General features: G+C 52.0%; 8 protein-coding genes across 8 annotated transcripts; 5 read left to right on the forward strand and 3 right to left on the reverse strand.

Moving 5' to 3' along the window:
- Positions 1–824: 824 nt before the first annotated feature.
- AA0111_g7140 (hypothetical protein) lies at positions 825–1,751 on the forward strand (the record flags this gene model as incomplete). The annotated part of the gene is made up of 1 exon (XM_028653442.1): positions 825–1,751. The coding sequence occupies one exon, from the start codon at positions 825–827 to the stop codon at positions 1,749–1,751; it is 927 nt and encodes a 308-aa protein (XP_028505104.1).
- Positions 1,752–2,930: 1,179 nt separating this feature from the next.
- Positions 2,931–7,160, forward strand: AA0111_g7141 (hypothetical protein; the record flags this gene model as incomplete). The annotated part of the gene is made up of 4 exons (XM_028653443.1): positions 2,931–4,751; positions 4,814–5,146; positions 5,195–6,038; positions 6,088–7,160. 4 exons carry the CDS (start codon positions 2,931–2,933, stop codon positions 7,158–7,160), a joined length of 4,071 nt encoding a protein of 1,356 aa, XP_028505105.1.
- Positions 7,161–8,037: 877 nt separating this feature from the next.
- On the forward strand, positions 8,038–9,558 carry AA0111_g7142 (hypothetical protein; the record flags this gene model as incomplete). Its single annotated transcript, XM_028653444.1, has 2 exons — positions 8,038–8,202; positions 8,257–9,558. 2 exons carry the CDS (start codon positions 8,038–8,040, stop codon positions 9,556–9,558), a joined length of 1,467 nt encoding a protein of 488 aa, XP_028505102.1.
- A 500-nt stretch (positions 9,559–10,058) lies between these two features.
- On the reverse strand, positions 10,059–11,354 carry AA0111_g7143 (hypothetical protein; the record flags this gene model as incomplete). Its single annotated transcript, XM_028653445.1, has 2 exons — positions 10,059–10,297; positions 10,358–11,354. 2 exons carry the CDS (start codon positions 11,352–11,354, stop codon positions 10,059–10,061), a joined length of 1,236 nt encoding a protein of 411 aa, XP_028505103.1.
- A 1,073-nt stretch (positions 11,355–12,427) lies between these two features.
- Positions 12,428–13,192, forward strand: AA0111_g7144 (hypothetical protein; the record flags this gene model as incomplete). The annotated part of the gene is made up of 1 exon (XM_028653446.1): positions 12,428–13,192. The coding sequence occupies one exon, from the start codon at positions 12,428–12,430 to the stop codon at positions 13,190–13,192; it is 765 nt and encodes a 254-aa protein (XP_028505100.1).
- Positions 13,193–13,552: 360 nt separating this feature from the next.
- Positions 13,553–14,812, reverse strand: AA0111_g7145 (putative acetate kinase; the record flags this gene model as incomplete). Its single annotated transcript, XM_028653447.1, has 1 exon — positions 13,553–14,812. One exon carries the CDS (start codon positions 14,810–14,812, stop codon positions 13,553–13,555), a length of 1,260 nt encoding a protein of 419 aa, XP_028505101.1.
- Positions 14,813–15,780: 968 nt separating this feature from the next.
- AA0111_g7146 (hypothetical protein) lies at positions 15,781–16,721 on the forward strand (the record flags this gene model as incomplete). Its single annotated transcript, XM_028653448.1, has 2 exons — positions 15,781–15,814; positions 15,868–16,721. 2 exons carry the CDS (start codon positions 15,781–15,783, stop codon positions 16,719–16,721), a joined length of 888 nt encoding a protein of 295 aa, XP_028505098.1.
- A 1,123-nt stretch (positions 16,722–17,844) lies between these two features.
- On the reverse strand, positions 17,845–21,826 carry AA0111_g7147 (hypothetical protein; the record flags this gene model as incomplete). Its single annotated transcript, XM_028653449.1, has 4 exons — positions 17,845–20,414; positions 20,462–20,680; positions 20,726–20,797; positions 20,842–21,826. 4 exons carry the CDS (start codon positions 21,824–21,826, stop codon positions 17,845–17,847), a joined length of 3,846 nt encoding a protein of 1,281 aa, XP_028505099.1.
- Between the last annotated feature and the right edge of the window lie 680 nt (positions 21,827–22,506).

Genomic DNA, 22,506 nt, shown 5'->3' on the forward strand with positions numbered 1-22,506 from the left:
AGATGCCCCTCGCTCCCCTCCATTGGTTCGCGCCGGCACTTGCTGCACGTCTAATCGCTAGACTATGCAGACGACGTGGTAGTGCAGCGGGCCCCCTCACTACTGCAGCTCTGCTAGGCCGAGGGGGGCTGTTTGTATGCGCGATTGGATCACCGCAACAAAGACGCGCATTGCATTACCCCACGACCACCATGTGCCATGTCAACATGGCTGCGCGGAAAGGGGTGACGCCATGTTCCTGGTAAACACAGTGAGACGTAACATCCATAGCAAACACCGCGAAACGCATGAAAAGAACATTTCGTTGGAAGAACGTGCTTAGTGTGTTTGCAAGGTTATCTGCTATTAGGTAGGGTCACACCATGTACAACAACACATAGAAGCCAACTATGCTCCCACCTGTAAATATCACTGTTTCTATCGCATGTTTGCAGGCGTCTTTCTGCATGCATCGTTATGCTCGCTAGTCCAAGATCCACAGGTGCAGGAATGCCGCAGCCTGCATGTGAACTGGTATAAGATCGTACCTAAAGGATCTGCCATCAAGTCCCGAACACAACCTCCACAAAAAGCTCAAGTACCGGTCACAGACGTTTTACGTCGACGTAGGTTTGATTGCAGGGTTTAGCTTGCCAGTCTGTCCCTATCCGCTATCTACCTACTGTAGACAGTCCGAGACCTCCGAAGCCCTGCGCCACTACCCCGGATTGCATCACGTGAAACTGGATTCCTCAGCCACAGCTTGGCTCGAACTTTCTGCGCCTCACTCCTACAACACTACCTGATCTGCACCTCACCTCACACTCATTCACGCATATCCGACCATGGACGCGCCCGTCGTCAAGTTCAAGAAGCGGGGTGCCAAAGCTGCGCCCCGAAAAGTCGCTCCGCCACCGCCTCAATCCGATTCGGATTTCTCGTCAGGGTCAGACGCAGAGGGCGAAGATGGTCACGTAGTCAAGCGACGGAAGACTAACGGTAATGCGCTCAAGGCTTCCACCGCAGACCAAAAGGCGACCACAGCCGTCGAGGGCACAACACAGTACGCAGCGAATCGCTCGGCCGTAATAGAAGCAAGCAATGACGCGACCAAGCAATCAAACTGGTACGACGAGAACGCCGACGACGCTCTCAGCTCCAAAAACCTGCTCGGCAGCACGCGAACGAAGCCTCAGACCTTCATTGAAAAGAACCCCGACGCGCCCAGTCGCCAAGTAGGGCCTATGAAAGCATCGACAAACATACGAACAATTACCGTCACAGATTACACGCCGGATGTGTGTAAGGACTACAAGCAGACAGGGTTCTGTGGTTTTGGCGACAACTGCAAGTTCTTGCACGCGCGTGAAGACTATGCGGCAGGTTGGAAGCTGGACCGCGAATGGGAGATGTCGACCAAGGGCAAGAAGCCAGGGGGTACAGTTGTCGCTTCTGCGAACAGGGACGAGAAGGAAAAGGATGAGGATGGGGTTGATCTCGCGCTGTTGGAGAAGATACCGTTCGCCTGTATCATCTGCAAGAAGCCATACAAGAATCCCATTATCACAAAATGCGGACACTACTTCTGCGAGGCTTGCGCCCTAAAAAGGTATCGGAAGGATCCTACATGTGCGGCGTGTAGTGCAAAGACATATGGTGTGTTTAATGGCGCGAAGAATCTCCAGAAGTTGTTGGAGAAGAAGCAGAAATGGGAGGACAAGAAGAAGGCAGAAGCGGAAGAGAAGGCAAAGGAAGAGGAAGGCGGCGATTGAGACTAGTAGGCAGCATTTGGTATCGAGATATCAAGGAGGTGTTCAGCAACATATACAATGGCCGGTGATGGAAGCTGGAAATCTCTTTGCTTCGCTCCCCCGCGGCCATATCCGCTAGTCCTCATACATGCCTATGTTGTAGAGGCAATCGGGCACACTACGACGGAACACGGCACCACTCATAAGGCTCTCAATGTTGAATAGTATATGTCCGCTTAGAACCATTCCAGCGCGACCTCCACAGCCACCTTCATACAGGTTAGCCGTTACCATCTCAAGAGTTGCTAGTCAGGTAGCTATATATGATAGGAAGAGGAGGCAGTTCATATGCCTTGTAGAAAGATCGACGGCTTACACAACGCCGGAAGGAAGTACGGTAGCTGAGCAAAGGAATAGGAATGCATAATTTCTTTCTACCAGTGTACACCAAGTCCATCCTATGCGTCAGCATTTCTCGCTCGAACCCAAAAAGCTCTATCTATTAAACTTGAAGTTCTTCTTCTTGACGTATCTACCACGTGCTTGTCGATTGCAGACGACATTACCGCCAACAAAACGAATTTCCGGTCACCCCAGCTCGCTAATGTCTCAACCTGGGATACACCAAGAAACCTTCAGTCTAATGTACCTAGGTATACTAGTAAATTGAACAAGACGATTATATGTAATCGCAAATCACAAACTATGGAGAAGGCTAGAACAACCATGTGAACAACAACTAAACAGACGTCGTTTTCTGTTACGTATACCATACAAAGTCATGTTTGAGCGATCGTGAGAGGATTACCACTCTTCCAAGGTTATTTCTATATGCGGTTAGCGTCATGATCTTAGCGCATACCCGCTTTGCTCCCCTCGATTGGCATCTGGCTCATCTTCAGACCGCCAGCCTTTCGTCACTCGAAGCGCTACGGACCTTGTTTTTGCCTGTCGAATTGAACAAGGAGTATTTGCTCGGAGTCAACAACGACGTTTGTGAGAAAATCATGTGTATTAGGTAAGGGGCTGGATCGGTGTACTTTCCGTCAGTGCTATGGCTTCAATATGTCGTGCACGGCTGCTATCAGACTTGAGTGCACAAACAGTCTGTGACAGAGAAGCGACTTCATTGGATGGCAGACTCTGTGCATTCCACTCTCGACAGTGCCATGGTAAGCAAGCTTCGCTCTTCGCCTGTTAATGCTCACATTTGCAGCTCTGTACCTAGGTTACAAAGGGCGAAACGCCGTCCTCGATATACAGGAGTTGCCAGTGTACTTGGCTGGAAAGAAAGCTTCTATCGTTGTTCAAGACTTCAACGATGTCGACAGCGAAGCAACACTACGGGAATTACACGACTATCTATTCCGAAGGTACAACTTGCTTGATCGCGTAATTCGAGCACGCAAACTGCATCATAGTCATTTCTTTGCAGTTGATAACGACTATGGCCACGAAAAGTACCTGGACCGACTACAGAATGAGCGATACAACATGGTTAAAGCTCTCGAGAAACTTGGCAAACGTGCTGCGGAAGTCATGTACGAGCAGAAGCAGTGGTTTGGTTGGATTAAACAATGCCAGGAGAAAGAGGCAGAAGAGGCGGAAAGTGAGGGGAAGAAAGTGAAACTGGAATCATTACTCTTCAAACGACACCAAAAAGAGATCGATCGTCATCAACGTGAAAGAAACTCCAAAGAGAACAAGAAGCGCCAAGAACAGTACCTGAATAAGATGTATGCCAAAAGCCTCGCGCAGATGTCAAAGGAAGAGCAAGAGGAATGGGATCCTATCCAAGATGTGTACGGTTATGAAAAGGATAATTACATTGAGCTCATCAAATTCTTTCTGATGCTCAACGTGCAAGAGCATGACGAGCTCCCTGTACAAGCGGAGCCATCCCAGCTTGACGGCCCAGCGAATTCAAAGCCTGCAGAGAAGGCGCTCTCCAAGAGCGCGAAGAAGAGAGCAAGAAAAGCTAACGCAGAGACAAAGAAGTTAGAAGATCCAACCACACAAGACGATGGGGGCAAGAGCTTCATCGAAATGGAGACTAAGGAGCAGATGCGTGATAGACTACGGACGCCTGTTCGGTTTGAACGCGTAGCGAGCTACTATATTCATGGCAGCGAGGGCGCTGTCGAGCCCAGGACGACTCCCATACTTCCTCACGATGAGATCGAGCAGCTATTGATCGAGATCGGCGAAATTAAGAATCTCCTCTTCTGTAGGCTTCTTTTAGCATCTAGCGCACTGCTACCCATTGCGATCCAGACCAACAGCATAGAGGAATTTTTACAAAAGGACGATGTGACAAGAGAGCATTTACGAGATCTTTGTCTCAAGTTGGAGCGTCCTAGTCTTCAGGATGTGCGAGATGCATGTGCAGACTTCATACGCGAGAGGGATGGCGCTGATGAGCCCGAGGTACCAACAGACTTGGCTGAACACCCTTTCCATAACGATGTTACGGAAGATATCATGTTACAAATGCATAACAACAGTGGCCAACGTTCTGTCCTCATGAACCGATACCGCACCAAACACGAAAGAGCGACAAAGAAGAAATCACAACAGCGGCCGCCCGAGTCGGAACAAAATGGCCTTGTAGACTTTGGTAACACTTCTGGTGAGAACACATTCACCCAGAAGCGAGTCAAGATCAGGGTTTGCGGTCGTGACATGTACAACTACCGTAGCGAGCAAGCTCTCAACCGCAGCGGCTGGTTCCACTTCTCCATCATCGCCAAAGACTCCAACCTCGCTGATGCCGTCGCCTTGTGTCGCAACTGGGACGAGTTCTTCGAGCTCAACATACTGACCACATATCACTATTTCCTGGCTCCAAAGTGGACAAGATTCACTGGGGATGCCCATCGTCAACAACTCGCGCTTGTTGGGTTCATACCTTACTTTCAAATCGATAATGCCGAGGCTAAAACAAAAAGATCTCAAACTGGCGGCCGTGGGATTGCAGGACGATCACACGAGATCAAAGAATCCCGCAATATCATTTGTGGCGTAAGTTTCTCTGTAAAAACTGCATGAAAGACCTACACTGACTTCGTACACCCATTGCCCAGTACATCAAGCGTAACGATGTCTTCAATCGTCGCTTCATTCAGTACCTGACTATGGAGTCAGGTGAACTACGTGCTTTGATTCGCGATCCAGTAACTGGTTATGTCATAGTGCAGCCACCCGAACAGGAACTCTGGCTAAGCCGTGAGAAGACTGGGATTGGTAGAGCTAGCAAACGCGAATACAATATAACTAGCGAAGTCGGACCTGCCTTTATCGAAAAGGTCGAAGCTAGGAGGTCATGGCAGGTCAATTTTGATGATTACTACGATGTTTACATTTGGGATGCGGCACCCGGTGGAGGCGCTCACGAGCTGCAGCAGAAGATTGAAGAGGTATTCCCTACACAGCTATGTCTATCTTTGGATAGCTAACGAAACTAGGTGTTTGCGCATGCCCTTCAGTTTCGGACAGCCAAAGACATGTTAACCCGGGTTCGCCACATCTTCCAAACTGTGACAGAAGAAGATGATACCGGGCGTATTCGCAGCGTTCATCCAGGAGAGAAGGTACAGACTATGGCTGATGTCCTCGACAAGAATGCGGAGATTGCTAGCAGCCAGTCCGTTCCCGAAACACAGAAAGCAGTAGATGACATGGTTAAATTGCGATACGAGTTCACAGAGGCGGATGAAGTAGAGGACGCTATCCTGTTTCCGAAAGACGCGGAAAGCGATATACCCAACCGGTCTCCCCGTTATAAGACCGCCATAGAGAAATTCCAGATGGGAAAGCTCAGAGCCTGGAAGATCAGTTACGATCTCAGTACTGATGAAGAATCATCGGGTTCTGATTCTGATTCTAATCCTGATTCTGATTCTGAATCTGAGTCTGAATCGAACGAAAACGAAGACGAAGACGACGCCAGTATGGAAGAGAATGCACAATTACAAACGGACTTGAGTCCCAGGCGCGCTCCAGGTCGAGCTTTGAAAGGAGATTTTCATAAACACCTGTTCGAGGCAGATCAACAAGCACACAAGCAAAGATCTGGTCCTTTGGTCCCACAATATGAGTGGGTGGCTAAGACAAAAGACCCACACTATTTCTTACCTCTAGTACACGATCCCGAGCATGCACGCATGGTAACAGCCGGAGTCGAGGTTCCTCCTGCAGATTTCATGTATACGCTAAGGACTGCTCTTCGCCGTCAGCGAGTATATCTTAACAAGGCGTATGATGTTGGGGAGATGATTGAAAGTCATTCCCAACGGTCAAGTGATAGAGGTAGCTTAGCCGTCTCCGGTATTGACAGTAACTGACGATTGCATTTTAGTCGCGAAGGAGTGTTGTCATCTGGGGGACTTGGAACCTGGCGGTCTTAGCAGGTATAACGAGTACCAGTCTATGGTAGCGTCCATGGACGATTTCGTCATGAGCGCTATCAACCCGGGTCCGTTCGAGCTCTGCAAGTTTATGGGGATGGCACCTCTCTTCCGCAAAGAGCGTCGAAACGTTGACGATGCTTTCCAAGCCTATGCTGCCATCGCCATGTTCTATGAAACAAAAGACTTTGTCGCTTCTGAATATGGCACACCATTCAGGTCGTCCCTACTATTTGACCAAGAAGAAAGAGCCAAGCGGATTCCAGACCGGAGAACGCATCACAGCAACATGTATATGCCAGCGAAGCTTTGGGCCGATCGGGACAAGCTTCTGAAAGACAACAATCGAGGGGTTCTTGAGTTTGTAGAGGACATTTACCCAATGGAATGGCGCAAAGCGATACGTTCCGTAATCATTCCTTTGTTCAAAGCGGGCGTCATTCGACTTTCGTATCACCCGCGGGTCAGTGGTGTTGTAACAGCCGCGGCCGAACCCGGCCGCCCGCTCGACCTCTACATTGATTGCCGGCACCAGAACCATTCAACGAAAATGATTGGGGAAATGGTAGATCCGACACCCTTGGACCGCGACTACATGGTCAAGACGGCAAAGCAATTTCGAGCTCAACACGCTTCAGCAAGGTTTTCAGCGCTGCGTATGTGGTCTGCTCCGCACTTCTACCCAATGAACGCCAGGGAGGGAGACAGGTTCTTGGACGACAGAGGCAGATTCTGGGAATGGAAGTACATTCCCAAGGATATGCCAATGAGCGAATGGAGCATACACAAATCAATGACTATGACGCTGGGTCATTACGAAGACATCTGGAAAGGTCAAGTGGTAGTTGCCCGAGATCTGTTCCTGGTGATGGGTAAGAATGCAGACGATTGTCGGAGATTAAGTGAAGGTGTCACGTGGGCCGTCCAGAAGAAGCCCAGCCGGTGCGAGATAGACTTTTGGCGAAGCTTTGTTAATGTGGATGCCGACTTCTTAGAAGGATTGCATCCTACATGGCTTTCGTAGCGAAGTGTGGAGGCCTTGGGAGATTGTTGTGGGGGCTGTGGTGGCTGTGGTAGGCTAGAGAGCAAGCTCAGCAGCGTGGGCACGTGTCGAGGGTAAGACGCAGACGTTGGATTAGCCTATGTCTGCTTATATACTTGTTTGGGTCCCACACCATGTCAACTGCAGGATCGCGGGCTGCTTGGCGGCTGACCGATGACGAGCAGTTCGAGGGAGCGATGGTGGTGTGGTGGCAGTTGCAGCAGAAGCAGGCGTGGACGCGTGGTGTGGCAGTAGGGCGGCTGGTGGTGGGATAGCAGGGTCGACGCGAACCCTTCTAGAACCGTTGATCTCTGCAACGCCTGAGAAGCCCCCACCGCGGCCTGGCCGAGTTAGGCAAGGCGTGTTTCCGAAGAGCAGCCGGATAGAAACCGTCAGATCACAACCTTGAGCGTGCCCCTCTGACCAGCGGAGGCAGAGATTTTGCAATCACCGTCCTGACGCCTCTCGAGCACGCGATTGTGCTTGCCGCGCCCGTTGCCCGCGTGAGAAGCTGCAAAGGCTGCAGTTGCAGTCTCGTTGGCTCGGTGAGATTGACTCTGGTACAGCGCAGCGCGGAAGCCACAGCAAAGCCGTCCTGTGACCTCGACGCCGGCCAATCGCCCGTCAGCCTCCGAATGCGTCACTCCCCGATACCAGGTACGCGACAGGCAATCCGACCATCGCAGCCTGTGCTGCATATAACCGCCCGCCATGAGTGCGACGACTGACGCTGCTCAGGTGCCGCCAAGTATCTTTTTCCGCCATATATAACCACCTGAAGGCCGCAGAGGCCTGCTCCGGCCCTCGCCCAAAGCGGAATCATCCGGCCGATCAGAAGACTCACATTCCAGCGCAGTCCATGCTTCTTCACGCCGACCCGAGCCTGGCCGAGGTCCCAGGCTTCAGAAAAGAGCAATTGGACGCCTTGGCCCGCAGCGTTGAGCTGAGGAGGCAGCAGCTCGAGGACGACATCAACGACTACATAAAGGCCAAGCAGGACGAGCTGCGCAGATATGGCGACGAGGTAGGATTCTGCGCCCGCTGCATCGACTCTTGTGCGAGACTGATTTGGGCCTAGCTTGTAGACCAGTACCGCTCAATGGCATGCGATCAGCAATCCGCCTCTGCAGAACAAACCATTACCAGTAATGCTCAAAGCATTGCGTCACCGCTCGACCCAGAGCCTGAAGAGAGGATCAAGCAGAAGAAGCACACCAGAGTCCACAAGCGGGAGAAGGAGCTCTATGGCCTAGTCACGCCTGTCTTCCTTCCCCTGCTCGACGCACGCGACACGTCGCCGGAAAAGAAGAAGAAGAAGCCCAAGACTGAAGTCGCGCACGGCGCAAACACCACGCCCAAATCAGCCCAGCCAGGAGCGTCAAGAGATGCTGAGCAGAGCAAAGACGGCCGGAAGTCTAGCAAGGACAATACGAACATGGAATGCGCTGCCCCGGAGGAGCCAGCCAAGGAGAATCACCCAGCTGAGACAGTCAAAAAGGCCAAGCGCACCACCATGAAGAAGTCTGCGCTGCGACACAAGGACAAGCCTCGATCGCAGCGGAAGCGAGTCAGTCTGGTCATTGACGGCCAAACCGTCCTGCCCGCAGATACCGTCGAGGAACCACCCCTCACATCGCCCAGCAGCGAAGCAACGTCCGCCTCAAACTCAACGGCATCGCTCGACGACATGATAGATCCGCGACTCACCACCCCAGAGCCACCAGTCTACCTCGAACACCGCGACGCCGTACATCATAGCCTGCCCCTTCCCATGACCAACGCTATCAACTCGGCTGCAAAACCCCTGTCCGAAGCACCAAATACCATATCCATTGCCGCCGAACACTCTCCACCACTCACCTCCCCACGCTCCCCCAGCATACCTTTCGGCTCTGCCCAAACCGCAACGCGCACGTTTCTCGACCCGTCCCCCTCACTCCCCTTGCAAGCCGCGCATTCTATCCCCGAAACTGCTGGCCCAGATCCCATCTATTCGACCGCCGCCGCCACAAGCGCCGAACTTGAAATCGACGACCTCACAGATGACGACACCAACTTCGATACCTACGTCGGCGGATTACATGGTAGTGGTGTAGATGACGTGGACCAGGCGGGGAGCTATGGCTACCCCAGTAGTCTGGGCGCCAGCTACATGGAGAGCTATATGCAGAATCGGCCATTGAGCGTGAGGATGCAGGCTGCGAATAAAGCAGGGTTGGGTGAAGAAGAAAAGAGGAAGTTGCTCGAGGAGAAAGATGAAGACGAGGCTGCAGAAGATGACGACTTTGATGATGATTTCAAGCATAGTGGGAGTTTGAGGAACAACAAGGCGGTGGATACGGGTGATGATAACTTCATGGGAGATATGGATGATTTCTGAGATTCGTTATGGGTCAGGGAATTGAAATTGGAATTGGATACTGGATCATCGACTCCAAATCGCTCTCAATGAGTCATCTTGGATATAGATGATCACTGGAGCAGAGATGCTGGGCGTGGCGGAAGCTTTCAGGCTCATTACGCTATAACGACGATTAGACCACGACTACTCGATGTGCACGAGCAATCAAATTCGCATGTGAACATTGGTCACATGTTAGAAATTTGTAGGTCTACAGAGACTCAGCACATCACGACGACAATAGGACGAACGATCAGACACGTTTCGACCGAGCTTTGGATACCGCATATAGGAATGCTTATAGCTTTCTTTTGTTAAGAAACTCTGTACATATGGGCGGCCTTTTTTTCTTATCATTACGCGGTTCTGGATTATTAGATACTGAAGATTTCTTGTATATCATGCCACATGACCTTCAAATATTAAACCTCGACCCGACCCAACCCACATTCTCCTCTATTGAATGGTAATCATACATGTCAGTCTCTCTGGCTAACCTGCTGAACGCGATTCACTACCCGATCCAGCAGACTCACCATTTCGTCGCTCACGAATCTGGGGTCGTCCTGCTGGATAAAGTGGCCACATCGGACAGCTGTTATGGGACCGATAGCCTTGCCTTCATCTGTGATTTGGCAGAGACCTTCATTGTAACGGCGCCAAGCGGGGTTGGCATAGGTCATAGTGAGCACCTTTGGAGTCTTCATTGTGCCCGTGTCTATTTGCCGAGTTAGTCTCTGAAGTCCAAGAGTCGACTTGGAAAGAGACATGTACGTACACGACTGCTCTGCAAAGGTCTCCCAGTCATGACCCACGACTGTGAGATACGGACCTCTGCCCAGGTAGCCTTCGAGCTTCGGTGCATCCGCGTACGGTAATAATTGCGGGAGATTTCTTCTTGATAAGCCCTCTTGACTGGGGACATCGGGATGGAACATTCTTCTATATTTTTCTCTTGTCGAGCGTACTTCATCCTCAGTTACGCCTTCGGGTAGTGTGTGTGGATTGAAGTCTGGCGCATCTGGGTTCGGCCATATATCTTGGTAGTCTGAGTTGGCCATGATGCTGTCTAGAAATAATAAGCCAGACACAGTCCCTGGGTAGCACTGGGCGAAGAGTCTTGCAAGTGCGCATCCGATGCTGTTGCAGACGAAGATGAGACATGGATAGTGGGTAGGTTTATTGATGTCAAGGTGATCCCTCCATATTTGGAGTGTGAATTGCTTGAGTGCTTTGACTGCAGATATTGCGTCATGTCCGTGCGATGGTGGTGGATGCTCGTCGTCTGGATCGGGATCTGAGTCTCCTTGGCCGTATCTATCATAACTCAATAGAGCAGGATACGGTAGACGTCCAGCTATCCGTTTCTCTAGGAAACTGTGCATTGCCGGATCCCACGAACTTCTTGGCATCATGAGTCCGTTTAGGAAGACGATCAGCGTTTGTGAGAATGGGTTTGGGTGACCCCCGTGGGGCTTGGATGCAGGGTAGTACGTGTAGTGTATTTGGGCACCAGGCTTGTTGTCGAGCGCCAGTGAAGACACCTCGGCGTCGGGAAAGGGTGGTGTGTCATCTTCAGATGAGTTCATGCTTCCAGGAAATGGAATCGCATAGCTGCGATTGTTCATGGATTCATGTTTCCTGGCCGCCTTGGTACGTGGAGAATTAGCCTTGTTCATGGTGACGGGCTTCTCCTTTGCTGGCAGACCCTCTCTTTCTTGCTTGGTCAGGCCCGAATATTTGAGTTGTGGAGAGATATAGGGAAAGGCTTCCATGATCTGGCGCAGTGGGGACCTTTGTTAGACAGGCAGCGGTTACTAGTCTTCCAGATTGAGAAGGGGCGATCTGCAATCTGGAGCGGAAGACGTCGGAATGGGATATGTTGGGGGAATGAAGAGGGCTAGAAGATTCAGGAACGTATATGCAGCTTATGCGTCCTTGAAGGTTAATTCGAGTGTGTACTCGAAGCTGCGAGCGCGTTACCCCTCTTCACAACCAAGGCGGGAGAGGATGGCAGGTGCTAGGTCTCGACCGGAACCAGGCCTATGCTGCCAATGAGCTCTCACGTGTGTAGGCGTATTGCACGCCGCCAAGGGCAGCGATGTTCAAAGTGGTTACCAGGTCGACGGAAATGGAGAGCACGCGGTGTTTCTCGAGATAATGATGTCGCGAGATGACGCCGGTCAGGGCCAGGCGCTTCATGGCGGCCAAGAGGGGCTTCTCATCATGACACGCCGATCCACACCCCAAGCGCGACGGCGGGTGGCTTGAAGGATTCTGCAGGCCTAATGAAGCGTGAAACCAGAAGCGAGGGCAACAACATCAAGAAAACAAATTCCATGGCGTCTAGCTGGACTGTGCAGTCGGGAATGATGGCGCTGGGGGGATGTGTGGCCGGGGATGATGGTGGGGGCGGACGTGGGCAGCCAGGAACCCTCGTGGCTCCGCGGCTATGACGGGTGACGTGTTTGTGGGGATGCAGGTCGCTGCTTCGCTTTCACCGCACCCGCGTTCTGCGTTGTTTGTTGCACTTGTATCCACCCGCTAGACTCGTGCCCTTCATATGAGAGCAACTTACCCGCGCCGGCTTTGCCAGTCACTCTCTCTCCCCCACCACAGTCTTACGTCCTCGACTCCCACACACGCATTGCATTGACCGTCGCCGCCCGGTATCCTTCGCTGCAGCATCATCCTACTCCCCCGGCATACATTCACCACGCGACACTCTGCCCTCGATCCCGAAGCCACGGCGCACTTTGTCTTCCCGCAGCCTGCATTAGGTGCGTGTGCAGCCTCTAGAAGGCATAGAAGTCGACTAACCGCCTTCTAGCGTTGATGCAACTTCATGATGCCATACGCCGACGCTGAGACGCAGACTGTCTGGGCTGGCCTCACCAGGATGGATGTTCGTCCTGACATCCTCTTCACTGCCCCCGACACGACTACTCCGCCCGCCGAGATGATAACAGACAAGCTACAGGGCCTGGACAATGTCATCACCGGCGCCCAGCTGGGTACCCTCGATCCCAACAGCTCCTCGTTCCAGACCCTGCTTGCGAGGCGACACAAGCGCCCTGACATGCCCACGCGCATCTCCTTGCCCACGTCCGATCTTGACGACGAAGTCTTCCCATCCCCTCCTCCGACCCATGCTCTGCTCTCCCCGCTACCCGAAGCCAATAAGCGCTTCGCCGGTCACACCCCGTTGATTCCACGCGCCCTGTCTCCGGTCCAGGACGAGCAACCCACGGTTCAAGAGCCGCCTGCTCACGAGGAAGAAGCACGGTTCGGTACACCACCAGAAGATCAGCCCTTGATAGGTCCGCTCATGCTACCAACCAATCCCGTCGATGGCGCTAGTGACCACATAGCACTGGACGTGCTCGATGATGTGCTCGAGAAGGTTGCCAAGGACCAGGACAGGTTCAGCAAACTAAAAGATGCCCCCGAACTCGCCGCTCCCCCGGCCACCGCAGACAATGCTGAAGAAGGCTTGCCACTGAGTCGCAAAGGATCTGCCGAATCTCGTAATTCATGCGCCACCGAAGTCGTCGACGGAGTCAGGCTCAAGAGTCCTCCGCTCAATTTTGGAGTACCCATTGGACAAGTATAGACTACGTCGCAATCACATTCCCGAAGAGGGAGTTCTATAGAGCCCGGGGCAACTGCCCCGTCACCTCATAAGAGCAGCCTGGCTCAGACTCCGAGGGACATTTCCCCAGAGTTTGGCTTCATCTAGTGCATTCAAACGGCGTTTTAGGACGGATTGGGTTGGATCATGACATGGCGTTTGAATTTCACCAAAGACATTACATCACCCGGGAGCAATACCCAATGACATGCACTCACGCAGTGCATCGTGGTATTCACCGCAGGCCATAGACTATCGGCCTAGCGTCAAAAATAGAAGAATACCATTACAATCTCTTACCAACGCGTGCTTTCATGTCTCGTCAAGCATCAACCTACTTAATCACTTCTTCCCCACAAACCTATCTTTATCCTCCAGGATTCCCCGTGCCATCTCCAATTGCTCGTCCGTCTGGACGACCAACGTTTTGTACCTCGCATCTCCGGCACTAATGTCGGTAACCACATCCTCAACCTGCTTCGCATTCTTGTCTTCATCAATCTTGAAACCCAAACACCTAACTCCTTGGACGACAGCCTGTCTCAGCTTTCCTCCCTTTTCACCAATACCCCCCGCGAAAACAAGAGCATCGACCTCACCATCCAACTTGGTAAAGTAGGGAGCCACGTAGTTCAGAATACGGTCGACGAAGATGTCAAACGCCAATTTATCCTCCTTTCTCTCGGAAGAACTGATTTGCCCAAAATCAGTAGTCCCGGTCAGACTCTTCCAGCCACTATTCTTGTTCAAGATCTCTTCAGCCTGCGTAATGTGCAGTTTCTCGCTAGAACTATGCGAGGGTTTTCCTGCGCTGTGTGTATAGTGGAACATGAGAGATGGATCGATGGAGCCAGAGCGTGTGGCACCTGGTAAACCTGCGAGGGGGGTTAGACCCATGGTCGTATCGAGCGACTTGCCACCCTTGATACAGCATGCGGAAGCACCGGAGCCTAGATGTAGAGCGATGATGTTGATCTGATCGAGCGGCTTGTTCAGGTGCTTTGATACGGCGTTTGCGATGAACGAGTAGCTTATGCCATGGAAACCGTATTTGCGCAGTTTGTTTTTCTGTGCGACCGTTTGGTCGATTGGATAGGTGCATATGTACTCTGGCAGTGTGTTGTGGTACGAGGAGTCGAAATAAGCGATGTTCTTTGCGTGTGGCAGGATGTCTGCTACGGCTCGAACGATGGTGAGCGCAGGCGCGTTGTGCAGGGGGGCTAGATCCGAAAGCTCTTCTATGTGGTGGTATGTTTCCTTATCGATGACCTGGCTTCTGGGGTAGTCACCGCCATGAACGACGCGATGGCACGTGAAGCGGATGTCCTCTTTGTGGTTGAGTTCAGGAAGGCCTTCATCGTTGGTCAGGTGATCTAGGATGTAGCGGAATCCGTCTTCTTGTGAGGTAACATTCTCTAGCTCCTTTCCCTTGATCTTCTTGTCTCCACGCTCATACTTGAGCTTTGCAGGCGGCGCAGTTAGGCCTTCGACAGTTGCTTCAGCAAGTTGTTTCGGTACCGAGGCGCCATCCTCCGGGGTTTTGTAGACGGAGATCTTAACGCTAGAGGATCCTGCGTTGATCGAGAGGATGATCTCAGGCATGGTCGCGACTCGTGGGGGTGGTTGTCAGGGGATATGGCCAAGATATCTTTGCTCTGATGGATGCTAAATGTACCAACTCAAGTTTCAATGCTTGTCCGGATGTCCAGCCCAGCTAGGTAGTTTCGATGTGGAGTAACAATGACGTCGTCAGAAACCTGACGGGAAGCTTGAGAAGTAATAACCCTTTGGAACAGATTCAGGAGTACAAAGTGGTTACTGTAGTCAGTTTCTTGTGCTATACATATATATATATATATATGTTCAGTGGATGTCATGAGTTTCAGCTTCCACGTGTAGGTAACATCAGGCTCGAACGATCGGAAGTCGCGGAGCTTCAGACCCAACATTTTCTTTTCTTCGTTGAAACTTGTACATCTACGTCCTCGTCATGCATGCGTTAGCCTTCTTTTAGCCTCCTCTGATAGGTCAACATTCTATCACGGCTTCCCGTGACTGCGTGTGTGTATCTCGCGATGTGCCAGTATGCGAGCTCAAGTGAGCAGATGATATGACGTCACTATCATCGATCCTCCCGAGGTCCCAGCCTATGTCAACAACTCTCAACATCTCTAGCCTAGCTATAGAGTATTTTTGGTGGCTGAAGAAGCCAAAACATATGCTCGTATATTAATTGGGCTTTAGTTTCTGAGGGGTAAACATATGATTGACGCTCCTGAGGCTAGCTTGACACAAACATCGCAGTCATACTTTCTAGAAGTAATTTCAAATGCTACACTCACAGCCATCATGTCAAACGCACCAAACAAACAGAGATTATGTTGGATATGCTTTCGATTGGGTCTAAAGTCTCTGGCACAACCCCGCATCCTCTATGTGCCTCCCGACTGCGGGGAAGCTTAAAATGACCTACAAATCGCATATATGAACAGCATGCTAATCTTGCACCTACGTACGCTCCTATTCTCTCACAGTCAACTAACAATCATAAAGAAGAGCTACACAGGAATATGGGTGATCAGCCCAAGACGGCATACATAACAGGTACTCCATGCTGCTCCACCTTAAATCTAACAGATCTTAACCAATGTTCACAGGTGGCGCAAGTGGAATAGGTCTCGCCCTATCAACCCACCTCCTATCCAAAAACTACAAAGTGTTCATAGCCGACCGCAACACGGCTGGCGCTACACACCTCGCCGACCAGCACAACACGCCCAACAACACCGTCCTCTACTATGCTACCTGCGACACGTCAAGTTGGGAATCTCAGCTCTCTGTCTTTCAAGCCGCACTCAAAGCTCTCGGTGGACGCATCTCCTGTATATTCCCTATTGCAGGCATCGGCGAGAAGAAATGGCTTCCCTTTCCTTCTGAGAGCTGCAAGCAGCCTCTCGATTCATTCACGAAACCCGATCTCTCAGTTATCGATATAGATCTCACTGGTGTTCTCTATACCATTGCGTTAGCGATACAGCATTTCCGACGTCAGGATCTTGTCGTTTGGGGGGATAGGGGATCCGAAGACTCGTATCTCCTGCGCGGCACAATTGGTCTGGTAGCAAGTGTATGTGGGTTTTACTGTGTACCCAGTCTACCCATATATACAGCAGCAAAACACGCTTTGATCGGCTTAACGCGATCTTACGGCGCATTGCTCTGGGAAGAGGGTATCGCTATCAATGCTGTGGCGCCGAATGTTGTCAGGACGGGGATTAGTGCGGAGGAATTCTATCATAGTCTGGAGAAGGAGAGTTTGTTAACACCGATGGATGTTTTGATGGAAGCTTTTGATGTCATGTTGGCGAGAGCAAAGAGTGCAGTAGTGTATGAATGTGGTGCGAAGGGTTGGACAGTGAGGGAAGGTGCAGAATATTTGGATGAGGAGAGTGGGAGATGTTGTGACTTGCTCAAGGAAAGAGGAAGGAAATTGCATTATGGGTTGGAGTAACGAAGCAATCCTGTATTTTTGGAGTCTTCTTTGCCTCTTACCATATTCTCTCATACAATTCAATTGCGCTTTGTTCCGTGTCTACGAACTCGCTTTTCCCGCTGCCCGTCGTAGCATGATAGTATGCTGAGAAACACAACTGACATAGCGAGGCAAGGCACCATGATAGAGTGGACAAGGAGTTCTGCGTAAGTGTGTTGTCGCATCGTCGTGCTGTGTGCGGATGAAGCGTTGGGTGAATTCAATCTGTCTGTTGGAAGTCACGCAGTTTTGAGGTTGTGGGGCTTAGATGAGGGCGTATCAAAGCTACATAGGCCGGGGGAAAGCATCAAGTGTGAAGGGGCAGTCACTGATCATCGCTCCCCATCATGCAAATGAAGTGTAGACGCACGCTACAGCAAACATTGTCACGAGCCAATGTGATTCCTACACATCGTCATTCAAAGAATGTTGACAACGACTTTTAACAATTTCCCATTCCTCTATCTCGTCCCAGAGAGCCCGAACCTCGTACAAATCGACAGGCACGTTCGCTCATCTTTTATCTATACATGCCTCAATACTTTCCATGTCCGTGTTCGCAACCAGTAATAAACATCAAAATGAGCCAGCCCATGACAGAGTTCCGCAGCCTGCGACCCAAGAGAGACCAGAGAAAACAATGCTGTTGTGTACCGAGATGTTTGTGAACCGAAAGACCGCACCCCGGAAGAAAACAATAGGGAAATTAAACTCCAAGATGATGCGATAACATGCATGTCGCGCGTAGCAAAACAATAACGCCGACCAAGTGAAAGAAACACAAAGCGCTCTGCGCGAGCGCGTCATTCGCGCCCCCGAGTGTAACAGCAGAGTCAACGACATATTGTCGATGTGTGTGACGTCCGACGGGTGATTTCCCTTCTTTTTCTCTCTTTTCAGTGGCATCTCACCGTTTCTGTCTCGTGATGGCATCGTATGAATTGGCCTGTCCCACCAGTTGGAATCCGGCGTGCAAATTGGCCCCAGGCTGCTCAACTTCAAAATGCAATTTTGTGACGTGTCTCCGCTATTCAAAAGCGAACCAAGCGAGCGACCGAATAACGATCTCTGTAGTTTTCAAATCGACGGCAACGACAAATATCTAGCCACCCTTGCGATCAGCGGCATTGACGGGCAATGGCTCACCCATTGACTTCTGGTCTGGAGCTCTCGGCTTCTTGTTCTTCCCCTTCTTACGAGGAGGCTGCTGTTGCCAAGAATTGGGACTACTGCCTGTCGCGCTCGGCTTGTTCGTCCTCTCATTGTTCGTGTTGTTCTTTTGCTGTTGACCATTACGATTTTCTTTGGCGTTACCATTCGATCCACCTGTAAGCGATGCGCGACGATGTTGTTGGTTGCTTGGCTTCACCTGCGACTTGTGACTATTGTTACCATTGACGAGCTTGTTAAGATCTGCAGATCTGCCGGCAGTAGGCGAAGGCGTACGCGTCTCGAACACAGGCGATAGCAGTGGAATTGTCGCAGATTTGATCTCTTGAGGATGTGCTCGCTGCACATTTGAAGTTTCCAGAGGAGGTAGGCCGTTATTGTAGGCTGGTGCGCCCCACTGATGGGGAACCGAGCGAGTTGGTGAAATGTCATCGCTTCGGTCGCTTTGGTGACCGTTAGTGGCATCGTAGTTTACCCAGCCATCCCCGAACGTAGGAAATGCTTGCTGGCCCTCGCTTGGCACGCGCGTCAAGCCATTTGTCTCCACTGGTGGGGCACCGTTCATCGAGCCATTCACAATGGGGGGACCCATGTTTTGCACTGCTTTTTGTCTTTCCATCTCCTGAAGAACCAACTGCTGCCGCGCTTGGAGCTGCTGGATCTGATGTATAGCCTGATCATTGGCGTATGCCCCAAGTGAAACTTGAGGTGGCATCTCCTGCGGCACAGTCTCTACCGTATCACTTCTAGGACGAGGTTGGCTTGGAAACGAGCCATTAACAATGACTGGACCGTTGTCAACAGGTGGACGGACAGAGTCAATGCGTGACTTGCGCTGTTCAGTAGGTGGCACATCATTCGGCTGAGTAACACTTGTAGAGTAACTACGCATATGCCCAAGTGGCGAAGGAGATCGCGTCACTCGTCGTAAAGCAGTGTTCAGAAGAGGCTGGGTGATCTCTGGCGAGACGCGTCGACGACGCTGAGCCAGTTCGCTAAAGGATGGAATCGATCCAACAGCATATTCTTGTAGCGGGCGTGCCTGCGGTTGTTCTGCAACGTAGTAGCCAACATATTCCTTGGGCGAACTGTTGTCAGAAGATAGACCCGACTCTGGCTGGGACGTGTTGGGCTTCATCGGGATGTCCGACGTCATCTGTGGTCGCAAAGGATCTTTCGATGATCGTGCGATTGGATAACCAGCAAATTGTGCAGGATCAACGAGCTGAGGTACAGGTGGGTATCCCACAATGACAGGCTGTTGTCCCGCACTGCGAGGAGGCTGTGAGTGCGAACGAAGAGAGCTTGTTTCGCTTGCATTGGATGCGCGATGCACTCCATGTACGCCGGGTATACTACTGCTCAAAGAAGGAGACGAAGGGTTGGTTCGTGATCCATCTTGTGAGCCGTTGGGATCAGACTGAGGCGAAGTGAAGAAGCCAGGGTAGTGATATAGAAAGCCCTGAGGAAGCGAGTTTGGAGGTATTCCACGTTCAGCCAAACGAGGGCTCTGTCGACCGTTGATGTATGGCGACTTTTGCGGCGACCCATTTGTACTGTTAGATGCTCTACCTTGCGCCTGTGCCTGGGCAACGGCGTGGGCATGCATCTGCGCGGCCCGTACTTGATGTGCTTGCTGAGCGTGTTGTTGAGCAGCCAACTGCGCACGTAGAGAGTTCGACTGCATCTCCAGCATTTGGTATTGCTGATACAGCTGGTCGTGTAGCTGATCGTGGATGCCTCTTGGGAAGCTGAAATACTCCGGGCCAGCGCTCGCTGGGATCGGCGGACTATGTAGGAAGGGTGGTCGACCCTGACCGTAGTTGGAGCTACCGGAAGATCGCCTGCTACCTCCATGCTGACCCTTCAGGTTAAAGCCTCCTCTGCCTCCACGCGTATTCGGACCTCCTCGTCCGTTCCGGTTTGGTACACTAGAGGTAATAATAGCTTTCTGCGACTGAGGTTTCTTGAAAATCGCGTTCGACTTTTCCTCCGGTGGATAGTCGAATTGCTCGCATGCTTTATCGAGCTGCTGGCCGTCTGCAAGGAGGTCGAAAGCGCGACGAATCTCCAGGTGTATACCACGCCAAGCATAATCGTCTGCAGAATTTCCAAGATTACGCTCCGTGTTGAAAGGCTCTTCCACACAGAGGCGATTAACCCCCTCTTTCTGGCCACCGCCAGGATGCCAGCCCTTTTCTTCTCGCGGTATTCGCTTGCCCTGTCGTACCGATATCGTGTCTTTCTCATAATCGATTTCGTGTCCGTAGAGACGAAAGAAATGGAACATCAAGTGACCCAGACTTTCTTTGTTCTTGTCTCCATAACCCCTCAGCTTGTCTATATCGTCGGCGAAACTCGATAACGAAGGCTGGCCGGTCGTCTCGTCTAGCGCTCGATCGGGAAGATCATGCAGGGTAGGAAGGACCGGCGGATCCCGTGTCTGGAGAAAGTTGATGATCAGGCATATCCATGTGTACGAGCTGATTGTGCCACCAATACCTGGGCGATGTTAGTCGGGAAGGAGGGTAAGTATGTAGCAGACTGACCAGCATCGTTCAGGATACGCCTCTTTGTCCAGTGCTTGATAATCATGGCGAGCGGTCGAACACGATCGTCGAGCTGTATGTAGGTCTTAATCATGCGCGTATTCTCGATTGCGGCGACGTTGTTCACGTTGATGTCGCAGGCGAGTTGCAGCTCAGGGTCCCAGACTTTTACTATCCGGACCTTGGCTGCTGGTATGCATACCACGCGCTCCATGCCATCTAAGGAGGTCAGTCTCAATCAATCTGATTTGTGGTGTTTCATACGTTTGTCCAAAGCCTCGGCTATTGGGTGCATCTCTTCGAGCCTTTTCATGGGCGTCTGTATGCAAATATCGACTGTTTCTGTTAGTGTGGACCTCGAGATGCCGCGTGGCACTTACCATCGCTCTCAGATGTCCATAACATGTTGCCAGAAGAACCGAATACATGGACCATGATTTTGGTACCAGGAAACTCAGTCTGGAGTATACGCTCCACCTTTCTTATAAAGCGCGCTCGAGTATCTTCGTCTTCCTGTTTCGGCACTAACCGATCGTACAGCTCCCGCATATCTCCACTCAACTTGTCGTCCTCGTTGGGATCCAAGCTCTTCTTTGGCTCCTCCTTGGCCTTTTCCAGTATCTCGTCTGATTGGTAGGGCATGCGTCTCCGACCTAGCATACCAACATTGGTCTCGAATCTGCACTTGAAGGGACGCGCGGGTCTCAGTGTAGGCATAGTGCCGTTGGCTTCGGACGAGACTGAGCGTGGCGAATGGCTGCCCAGTCCGCCGTTGGGCGAGGGGGAGCGCGAGCGCGTGCTGTACTTGCGGGCGACCTGCAGGGGCGTCGAGGGAACGGAATTCGAGTGTTGCGAGACGATAGACGGGCGCTGGGCGCGCGTCTGGGCGCCCGCGTCTTCCCGTTTGCTCGACATATTTGGCAGACGGTTTGATGTCATCGTGGGCGCGCTGGTGGGCACGCTACGCTGTGTATCCTTATTCCCATCTGTGTCATCTGTGTGCGCCTGTGCCGTCTTGACGGGAGGCTTCTTGGAGAGGGTGCGGCCTGAGTCCCGCTGGGGAGGCGGGCTCAGCGAGTGGGGAGACACAATTACGGCGGGGAAGGGCGTGTGCGAGGCGGGTTGATGCACTTCGTCGATGCGCGCGAGCTGCAGAAAGGGATGCAGCAGCAGGTACGGCGGCACGTGGGCGTACTGTAGGTGGTGGTGGTGCTGCAGAGGGTGCTGCGGAGGGAGCGGTAGGGGTGAGTAGGCGGGAGAATATAGGGCGGGCGAGGGCACTTTGGTCCGGCGAGGGTCCGAATGAATGGGCTGGGGGTGTTGTATGTAGAGATATTGTGGGTTGTTGTGGCGGCGGTCGCTCATAAACTTTAGTGGGCGCTCGCTGGCTATGGCAATGGCGGTACTCGGGGAGGGGCTGCGGCCGGCGTAGGGCTAGTGCAGAGAGCCTGGGGGAGTCGGCAATGGGGAGATGCTTCCAGAGCAAGTGAAGGCAGTTGGTGGAATGCGTGAAAGCACACGGTGAAGGAGTATCGGGGAATTCGGCGTCGTGAGATGCTGGTGCGTGAACCCCTGCTGTGAGAGCCTGGTCTGCACTCGTCGCTGCTAAATGTCTCCGGCGTCGACTGTGGTTCCGCCCGTCAGCGCTAAACAATGGCTAGAGGCAGTCGGGAATCGAGGCTCTGCGGACAGCGAAAGAAGAGGAACTCGACAGCAAGAGGTTATGTGCGGTTAGTTGCAGTGCAGCGGCATGCATGGGCTCGAGCATTTGGGCCACGCCTAGCAGGTCCTAAGGAGGGATGAACGCACAGGGCTGCCTCTAAGGCGCTTTGGGACGTGTGACTGCGACAGGGGCGCCTTCTCCATGGACAATATAACACGCAATTCAATAGATTCAGCGCTGCAGCATGGCGGGGTGCGGCCGTATTTGCTGCACCTGGCTTCCTCGAGCCCAGCGGACAAGACACGACTACCTTCCTTCTTTCACCACCATCACCACCCACCACGCCTGTGACGTTCCCCGCGCCCAGAACACAGAGTAAGGG

This window comes from Alternaria arborescens (genome assembly GCF_004154835.1).
Source record: "Alternaria arborescens strain FERA 675 chromosome Unknown contig_16, whole genome shotgun sequence".
Taxonomy (NCBI): Eukaryota; Fungi; Ascomycota; class Dothideomycetes; order Pleosporales; family Pleosporaceae; genus Alternaria; species Alternaria arborescens.